At 39.5% G+C, this 10261-nt stretch overlaps 1 protein-coding gene across 3 annotated transcripts; it reads right to left on the bottom strand.

Annotated features, from left to right (window-relative positions):
• Positions 1-941: 941 nt before the first annotated feature.
• On the bottom strand, positions 942-7895 carry LOC135966209 (endogenous retrovirus group K member 7 Env polyprotein-like). 3 transcript variants are annotated; one of them, XR_012419727.1, is made up of 2 exons: positions 7789-7856; positions 942-4326 (listed from the first exon to the last, which is right to left on the bottom strand). XR_012419727.1 is itself a non-coding variant. In XM_065524018.2 (2 exons), the coding sequence occupies exons 1-2, from the start codon at positions 7884-7886 to the stop codon at positions 1349-1351; spliced, it is 714 nt and encodes a 237-aa protein (XP_065380090.1). In that variant the 5' UTR covers positions 7887-7895; the 3' UTR covers positions 942-1348. The 3 variants fall into 3 exon arrangements, 1 of the variants encoding a protein (XP_065380090.1); XR_010579362.2 differs by having other exon boundaries at positions 942-2967; XM_065524018.2 differs by having other exon boundaries at positions 942-1964; positions 7789-7895.
• Between the last annotated feature and the right edge of the window lie 2366 nt (positions 7896-10261).

Here is a 10261-nt window from a genome sequence, read left to right as displayed (position 1 = left end):
TGGGGAATGTAGACAATTATTTGAGGGGAAGTAAATTATTAGGCAGAATAAATGGTCTCAGGAGGCAGGAAGCCCATATTATGGTGAAGCGGCGTTGTTGTCTGGGGTAAATACCTGAGATTTGTTGTCTCACAGCCACGAAAAAATAGGACGTGGATACACCAGAGTGAGTTTAAGAAGAGAAGTTTAATAGGTGAAAGAAAGAGAAGAGCTCTCTGCACAGAGAGGGGTCCCAGAGAAAATGGATTGCCACTTCTGCAGTGAAATGCAGAAGTTTTCACAGATGAGCTTTAGGAGGCAGTGTCCGATTTACATAGGCCATGGAAGATTGGTCGGACCAGGTGTGCCATTTGCATAGCACACAAAGAAGCTGGCCACCCCATTCTAATCTTCTATTATGCAGATGGGTTCTCCACCTGGTCAATGCCGTGTTGCCTGTTCCTTTACCGTACACATGGTGACAAAGAAAAGGGAAGATACAGCCTCCATGTTGAACATGCCTGGCTCTCAGGTAGCCCTCTTCTCTTTGCACAGCTGCTGACATTTGCTCATGCAAGCTTCCAGCTTGCTTATCTGTGTCTGAAGCTCAATTTTTCAGGCTGCTGTTCGTTAGAAAATAAATGATTTGGGGGCTGCTTTCTGGAAAAAAAAAAAAAAGGCATGCCAAGGACTCCTTTACCATCACTGTCTGCCTAATAATTTATTTCTAGCTCTTGTATTAATGGGATGGTGAAGGGTTCATCTGCACAGGATCAAAGGTTTTCTTATTATGCAGATAAAGACTTCCAAACAATCTCTTGTAGCTGCCCTCAGAAAAATAAATAAAAAATCTATCTGGGTGTAGTGATGACTCCCAATCTCTACTTGCATTTCTTTTGGAAAGTGTTGGGGTCCGTGCCGGGGGTGGTGGAGAATGAAAGAACACACAAAAGACAAAGACACACAGAGAACATGGCGGCCGCGCTCAGAGCCTCCGCCTCACTTTATTTATACTCCATAAACCCCACGTCAGCAGAAAGAATGCAATGCAAAACAAACTTTCTTTTCCCAGATGTAACCTTCTACTCAGTTCTTTGTTTCTATGCTCTTCCTTATCTGCCTGCCTTCTTGGTGCCTACGGGAGTTCATTAAAAGTTCAATTGGAGATACTGTCCTTGAGCCCTATCTATTCTCAGCATACTGTTTTCAAAGGCCCCTGCATTTCCCCCCTTTTTTTTTTGTTTTGCCTCAATCCTAAAAAGGTAGCCCATATTTGTTCTTGCGTTTTCTTTTGTTTTTGGAGGTGATGGAGGGAGCATCGAATCACCAAAAGAAGTAGACCCAATCCAAGTGCCCAAAGCAATATACTTCAAGAGATTGTAGAAATCCATGTCTTCATCTGGGTCCATGGGTTAAAGGCAGCAAGGCGCTGACCCAGCTCCTGAAGGGTTACAGTTCCAGACAACACATGTAATTGTTGTCGAAATGCTTCGGAAATGTTCTGAGTGAGCTCTTGGATGTCCAAACTAATATTTTTATGGCCTATTAATAATTTTTGGATTACGGTCCAATTTTGAGAGATGTTAAAAAGCACAGGCGTTACACAAAATTGAGTGGAGTTCCAATCACATTGTAATGTTATCCGAGTACTGAGGACAGTGAGCTGATCTCCAAGCCATGTCAAGGCTTGTTCCATGTTGTCCAATCTTTCAGCAAGTTGAGAATCAATGTTTCGTTGTTGAAGCCATAACCGGTGAGATTGTTCGTGCCATTGCTGCACAAATTCAGCATTTTGTATGCTTTGATGAAGAGCGAGCCCTACTATGGCTGCAGTGGAGACGATGGCGACAAGGCTCATCACCGAGGCAATTATAAGTCCAAGGGCACGGAGGGTTCGCTGGAGAGAAGTCCAAATATAAGTCTCAAGAGGTGATGCCCCCCACGGTCGCGTAAGGTTAACAGGTAGCCAAATTTCCTTACGAGCCCTGAGGATATAAATATCCTCAGTAAAGTTGTGCTACCAGGAATGATTGAGGCAAGACAAAAATGTACACGTATCTGTACAATTAACAATCCCCGTATCATTATCCCATGTCAAATTCCCTGCTAATAATAGGTAGGGCTTACGGACACAAGCAATAATATATCAGGAGGTATTTCAATATAACTGAATATGAAAGAAGTTATTCAGGTTAGAAAGATTAAGGGGCATATTCCCCACAAAAGTGCTAATGGCATCGCCTGCAGCTAACAACTTCCAAAAATAACTCTGTACTTCAGGCCTCCTTCACGCCATACCAAGGTTTCATTACTGTTAGCAGCAATACTTTTATTTACCCAGTGTCATTTCAAAGGTATGTGACTAAATTTTGTTTGAAAATCACTGTGCACACTTCAATCAGTTATTTGCATCCCATTGTATTCTAATAAAATCCGGGGTTTAGTTCCCCGACATTGTTGTCACTCCAGCACCTCAATATTAAGGGAAACCTCTAGAATAGGACAAAAAAGTAAAGAACTAGGAATAGTTTCATTACTATATACAGTATGATTATATTAAAAACTTCTAGTTACAATAATAACAGTATTAGCAGCCACATGACTATGATTATAACGAACAGCCCAGGCTTCATGTGATCTTCGGAGACAATGAGAACTATTTCCCATACATATTGGAACTCCTTCCACTCCAAATTGATATGTGTTGTTTATAATTCCCGTTTCCCGTTCTATATTGTCCTTGTCTATATAGGGGGACGGCATCCAAGTAGTGTCATTGGTGAAAACCTTAATTTCCGCCTCCCCCCAGGCGACTCCCTGATACAAGGGTGGAAAGGGAATATAAGTCCAATATTCATACAAAGCCTCACTAAGAGAAATAAGTCCCCCGCCGAGGCACATCCAACAAAGGAAGAAATGCATGCTGAATCCAGTTTTCTTTTCAACAGGGTTTCAAACATCTTGTAGGAAACCACTCAGGTCCGCTCCCTGTAAGGACAAGAGCATAGCCCTGTCCCTGTTTTAGAACTTGCCCTTGAACATACTTACCTTCTTCATTAGGATACCAAACCTTTAAACTGGCAGCGGGGACTATCACCGAGGGAGGTGAGGAAAGATGGGTTACGGCAGCAAATCTTGCAATTGTCTCCATTGATTCAAAAAAATTAAGGTAAAAAGAACCTTCAAAATCTGGTTTCAAAATCTGGTTTCTGGGGGGCTCATTTCCCCTTTTTGTTTTGTTTTAATAGTTAAGTTTTTAAAGTTAAATTTGCACGCTCAATGATGGCTTGACCTTGACTGTTGCCCGGGATACCGGTGATATGTTGAATATTGTATTGCTGTAAGAAAACTTGTAATTTATGAGAGACATAAGCAGGGGCATTATCAGTTTTAAGTATAAGAGGAATGCCCATGATGGCGAAACAAACTAAGAGATGAGTAATAACAGAAATGAGAAAAGGTATCAATGGTATGATGAACATTTTAATCGTCCAAAAGAAGGGACATCTCATGGATTAACCCCAGGATGGAAGGATGGAATGCTCAAAGGAGCACAGGAAGGACAAGCTCGAATAAGAGAATGAGCTTGTTTATGAGTTAAATGAAACCATCGTTGAAGGCCAGAACTATTAGTGTGATGTAGAGTATATTTTTGTTCTGCAGCATGTAGGTGGCCGATTAAAAGCAAATCAATCTGAGTATTACCATGAACTAATGGTCCAGAAAGTTGAGAATGAGAACAAAGATGAGTGATGAATAAAGGAGCTCGACGTTGGCTCAAAGTAAAGGATAACAAAAAAAAGAATTTCTGAAGAGAAGAAGTAGCACAAAGAGGTAAAGTGGCCTGAGAAATATAAGAAGTAACATAAACGGCGTATTGAGAATCACTAACAATGTTACAACCAGTAGTAGGGAAATCAAGTAAGACCATGAGAATAGCAAACAATTCTCCCTATTGCACCGAGGGATAAGGATAAACTGTAACTCAAGATTGATGAAGCTTCTTGCCAAGAATCAGAAGTTGCAAGAAGATAAGTGATCTGACTATGAGTGAATTGAGAGATAATTAAGGAAGGATCTCCTCCCCAAAGTTGTCAACAGTGATGCCGTCCTTTGATGATCAGTTCAGCTAAACGATCGATATAAGTAGCCAAGCATTTAGATATTTTATTGGACAAAAAGATCCATTTTAGTGGTCGACTAGTTTGATGAATCATTCCTGTGGGAGAAGGTAAAGTATGAAATAAACAAACGGAAGGGCCTTTTGAAGTTGCTCTTCAACAAGCTGGAGTTCCTGTAAAGACAAAGGAGTTAAATGGCGTGAGTTGTCCAAGTGACTGTCTCCTTCTAGAATAGAAAAAAGATGTTATAACTGATATGTTGGTATTCCTAAAACAGGACGCATCCAATTAATGTCTCCTAGAAGCTTTTGAAAATCATTTAATGTTTTTAAATGATCACGTCGAATTTGAATTTTTTGGGGTCGAATATTTTGTGCCCCCAAGGTATAATCTAAATATTGAATAAGAAAATCCAGTTAAATTTTTTCTGTGGCAATATTAAGTGAGTAGAAAGAAAGCTGAGTTTGTAATGATACAAAAGCATCTTGCTGCTTTTCTCTGGTTTTAACTTTGTGGGATAAGGGCAGGATTAGGAAGACCAGGCTGTAAACTTTCCCTAGGTTTAATGTAAACATTTATAGTTTTAAGACAAGACAAAGACGGGAATTCCATGCAGAAATACGTGGCTTTATATTCCTCTCGGCCATTTGTTTTTTGACTTACTCTTTTAGAGTCCTAAGTATTTCTTTAAATAATGGTCACTGTTTCACCTAAATAGGAGTGGTGGCTATGAATTTAAAGGATTGTAGCCCATTTTGAACATCATATTTTTGGCAGCTGTGGAAATATGAGGAATGTTTAAAAAAGCAGCAAATTGTTGTGAAAGATCTTGTTCCCAAAAATTAATATTGATAGGAACAATATAAAAATAAAAAAAAAAACACTTGACCTTGTTGACCTTTAGGACCGACACAGGTTAAAGGTTCTACGTCTTGATAAATCACAGAAGCAGCACCCAAGCCAGTGAGTATAACTGAAACTTGTCTTTTTTCCCATTGTATAGGCCACTAATTTAAACAAATAATAGACATATTCACCCCCGTATCAATTAACTCTTCTAAAACTATCCCATTAATGTGCAATGAACATAAGGGCTTTTGATTAGAAACTAAAGTTTCCCAAAAAAACAGTTTTTTCTGTGCTACGAAACCCTCTCTATTGAGAATACGTTCCCCTGCCTCCAGGCGTATAAATTGTGAAACTTGTACCAAAATAAAAATTTTATTAGTAATATCATGTCCTTTTGGCAAAGGGCCACACACTCTAATAGCTAATTTATATACTCCTCTATTAGGAGACAAAGTATAAGGCTGAGCAATAGTTAAGTCAGCAGCGGCGCTCTGCTTAGTTGCTGCATAAAGCTGAGAAACTGGGGTAAGGTGTGGGATCCTTAAGGAGGACTTGAATTTATTCCTTAATGTTGTAGGCCATTGCTCACTGAATATTGTAGTAGACTTGTATTGTAATTGTTGGGGCCCCAAGCCTGTGGGCCCCGGCTCCCTTTTCCCAGGAGAGGAGATAGTAAATTTCCACTTTTATCAGTTTTGGAACGACATTTATTTGTCCAATGTCGACCTTTACCACAATATTTGTACACCTCTGAAGGCAGCTTTCTGCCTTGAGGGATAAAAGTGTTCAATTTTTATGACATTCTTTTTTGGAATGTCTAGGTTTACCACACTGAAAGCAAACACCTTGTTTGTTATTTCCTTTTAAGGATTTAGACAAAGCTCCAGCAAATAATTGAGCATTATAAATAGCCCCTCCAACACTAACACAAGTTTTAATATAGTTATCTAAATTTTCCCCATTGGCCTTTAACGATTTTAACAATTTTTAACAGTCAGCATAAGCATTTTTAAAAGACAATGTTTGTAACAAAATTTTTGAAGCAAGGCCAGCACCCACAATTTTGAAGACAGCATCCTGGAGACGGGCTACGAAATCTGGATATAGTTCATTTGTGCCCTATAAAATCTTCACAGAGGAAAGGGAACATTTTCCTGTTATCTCTACCTTATTTCAGGCCCTTAAAAACAAAGTCTTGATTTGAGTAAGGGCAACATCATCTAGACCAGCCTGAGCATTAAGAGTAGCATATTGGCCCGTGCCTGTGAGTTGTTCCTCAGTGGGTCCAGGGGGATCACACATAATATTTTTCCTAGCCTATACATGTGCCTTGTTCATTTACCAGCTGTGCAATTGTAACCACTGAGAACAATCAAGAAAAGCCTTCGCCAAAGTCTTCCAGTCTATAGGAATTATCAAATTTTCTGATGAAAAATATCAAGAAGACCAAGGATAAAAGGAGATTGAGGTCCATAGTTAGAAATGGCAGCTTTCATTTCTTTTTTAAAAATTTAATTTGTAAGGCATTAAATTGGACATTATTGCCACCATTTGAAAACTGAGCATTAGGAGCAAAAGAAGCACAAATAATTGGAAACAGATCCAGCTCCTTAAATTTTTTTTTTAATTAAAAGTATATATAATATATAATAATACTCATATCCCCAAATATAAAGAATCTCAACATATTAATAAGAAAAGGCAAATAACCCAACCAAAAGTAGCAGAACAAGGAAATGACAATAAATCTATATGTCTAACATCATTACTCACTAGGAAATATGTATATTAATACCAAATTGAGAATCATTACATACACAATACAATGGTTAAAATTTAAAAACACAGAAAATATCAAGAGGTAGTTAATGTGTTAAGCAGCTCGAATACTCAACTTCTGTTTGGAGTGTAAATTGGTGGAACCTATGCACCCCTATAACATAACAATTTCCTAGCTGGGGTTATTAATACTATATTAATATTAATAGTTAATATTAATGTGCTTATTTATTAACTATTGAAATACTCATAATATTTTAACAAACAACAAGATATACATATACACTGGTTTTGACATATTAAACAGGTGTTTAGTATAAATTTAAAGTATGTCTGATGTGAATAGGGCTTCAACTTTGCCAAACAAAGGTAAAGATAAGGAAGCTGGGGGGTTGGAGGCACTGGAAAATCCTCTTTTAACAGGGCAGAAGGAAAAGAAACAGGGAAAGCTCACAAAGGTGAATTAGTAGAATGTATCTGTAATATTTGTTGAAGCATTTCCATAATACACTGCATGTCAGAATTTCCCTTAGAAAAAGGAAGAGCTGGCTTTTTCTCTTCTCCCCCTTTTGCTACCCCCACCATCCTCTGTTATCCTGGCACAAATGGGCTCCATTTCAGATTTTTTTTTTTTCCCCAAATCCTCAGATACCTTTCCTCCTGTGGCTACATTACCACACTCTGAATCAGTCTCAAGTAACTCTAATGTCTGAGTGATAGAGTCACACAAGGTCCACAATTTTAGAGGCATAATATCCCCTAACTGGAGAACTCTAAGCAGAGTTTTTACTACCTGTAACCATTCTCTGCGATTCAGCTGCACTTTAGTCTGATACTGAAACCAGTAACAATGTTGTTCAACATGGGCAAACAATCACTTCAAAGTCTTTTTCTTTCACTTCTACTCCTATAGACGGCAATAGTCCTTGAAACAGCCGTAAATATTCTGAGGCCAGAGAGATGGAATTCCCTATAATGAAAGCTTAAGAAGGTTCCCCTTAACAATATCTGGGCCTTACCCGCCCCTAGGGGGTTCCCCTTCTTGTTCTCCCCTACTCACCCGTGCTGACCCTGCTCGCTGCGCCACTTGTTGGGGTCCGTGCCGGGGGTGGTGGAGAATGAAAGAACACACAAAAGACAAAGACACACAGAGAACATGGCGGCCGCGCTCAGAGCCTCCGCCTCACTTTATTTATACTCCATAAACCCCACGTCAGCAGAAAGAATGCAATGCAAAACAAACTTTCTTTTCCCAGATGTAACCTTCTACTCAGTTCTTTGTTTCTATGCTCTTCCTTATCTGCCTGCCTTCTTGGCGCCTACGGGAGTTCATTAAAAGTTCAATTGGAGATACTGTCTTTGAGCCCTATCTATTCTCAGCATACTGTTTTCAAAGGCCCCTGCAGGAAAGACTCTCTTGGTCAGATAAAGGAATTACAGAGAGTCTCCCTCCCTGCACTTCAAGAGTTTGGGGGAAGTAGGATAACAAGACAAGGTTAAAGGTACCTTGATCCTGAGGCAGCTTCTAAGACCTCTCAGCATGTTAAAGCACCAGTCTTTAGGGTATCACTTTATGAGCCCCAGTAGATCTTTCGATGCTACTGTTCTACTTCCTTTTTATATCTCTCAACTAGACTATTAACCTGTCTAGTCAAACATACTTAGTGTTCTATTCTTTACAGCATATTGCAACTACTATGTTTCAGAGATTTTCTTACCTATGTGAACCCAAAACATCTGAGACAGGTCTCAGGCAATTTAGAAAGCTTATTTTGCCGAGGTTAAAGACACTCCTATTACACAGCCTCAGGAAGTCCTGAGGACATGTACCCAAGGTGATGGGGGCACAGCTTGGTTTTATACATTTTAGGGAGGCATGAGACATTAATCAATATATTTAAAATCTACATTGGTTTGATCCAGAAAGACACGACAACTTGAAGCAGGGAGCAGGCTTCCAGGTCATAGGTAGATAAGAGACAAACAGTTGCACTCTTTTGAGTTTCTGATTAGCCTTTCGCTGAATACACAGTTTACAGAAATAGTCACTTATGCTTCAATCCGGCTTAGTGAAACAATAGGGCAAAGGAACGAATCAGATATCCATTTGTCTCATATAAGCAGAGGGATGACTGAGTTCTGTCTGTCCTTCGTCCACAAGGAATTTCCTTGTGGGCAAATGGTGAGGGAGGTAGGTAGCTTTGTTTGTTTGTTTGTTTTGTCGCTATCTTATTTAGGAATGGAATGGGAGGCAGGTTTGCCTGACAGTTCCCAGTTTGACTTTCCCCTTTGGCTTAGTGATTCTGGGCTCATGAGATTTATTTTCCTTTCACAGTTATATGCATCTCTGTTATCTTATTCCAAGATACAGCTAAAATTCCCAACCCAGAAAGACTCTAAACTCTGAATTTACCCCTTTCCCTTTTTCTTTACCAGTTCAATATGTGAACAGTTACAAATCTGACCCATTCCATTCCTTAGCTCATTTCCGTGATTATACATCTGCAATCCAGGACTCAGATATATTGAACATCTGTGTTCCACAAACCCAGCATTTTTCGAAGCATTAATTTAACAAATATGTACTAATTATCACTGATTTTTCAAGCCCTGTATTGTGTGCTGAGCATAATAGAGTGTCAGCCACTGTTTAAAGCACTTCATAGATGTTAGATCATGTCAATGCTCTGTAGCTAAAGGCCAGCAAGAAGCCCCTGGCCGCTGTGGAGATGAGGAGCCCGTCCCTGCCACGAAGAAAGAGCAAACCACAAAGCAGGCAGAATGCTTCTGCTCCCATCAGTCTCTTTTAAAGCCTTGCCTTTCTCTGACAATTAGACAAGAATTTCTGCCACATATTTAGGTAGAGATTACCAACTTCTTGTTTTCTTTTTCCCTTCTTTGAATGACCTTGAAACATCAACCGATGCAGCTGTCTCTTACGATAAACTCTATCCTTATTTATCACAGAAACTCTTTTATGCAGAAAACTCTGTTGCTTCTTTGTATATCCGAAATGTCTAACTGAACATTTCACTAGATAAATAATAGAGCCACATCTATTGCATATCTAGGCAGCCTGCCTTCTTTGTCACTGAAACAAAAATGCAACAGAACTTAGTATGGTGTTAGATTATCTAAATGCTTACAGATTAGAAATTATTTAAAAGAAACATTCTTCAGATTATGGCTGGACACACGTGGCTCATGCCTAGAATCCAGGCCCTTTGGGAGGCCAACTTGGGCGGATCACCTGAGGTCAGGAATTCAAGACCAGCCTGGCTAACATGGTGAAACCTCGTTTCTACTAAAAATACAAAAACTAGTTGGGCGTGGTGTGGGCACCTGTAATCACAGCTGCTTGGGAGACTGAGGCGGGATAATCGCTTGAACCCGGGAGGCAGAGGTTGCAGTGAGCCGAGATTGCACCATTACACTCCAGCCTGGGTGACAAGAGTGAAACTCCATCTCAATAAAAAAATACATACTTACATACATACATACATACATAGAAAAGAAAAGAAAAATTCTGAGAT

This window comes from Macaca fascicularis, chromosome 11, assembly GCF_037993035.2.
Source record: "Macaca fascicularis isolate 582-1 chromosome 11, T2T-MFA8v1.1".
Taxonomy (NCBI): Eukaryota; Metazoa; Chordata; class Mammalia; order Primates; family Cercopithecidae; genus Macaca; species Macaca fascicularis.
This window is presented reverse-complemented; position numbering and strand designations above follow the sequence as displayed.

What these genes read in the sequence shown, in the direction of transcription:
- LOC135966209 (XM_065524018.2), bottom strand. Translation starts at nt 7,886, where the DNA reads ATGTTCTCTGTGTGTCTTTGTCTTTTGTGTGTTCTTTCATTCTCCACC. An exon ending in AGCGAGCAGGGTCAGCACGG is followed by an intron (nt 1,965 to 7,788) that starts GTGAGTAGGGGA and finishes TTATATCCTCAG; the next exon opens with GGCTCGTAAGGAAATTTGGC.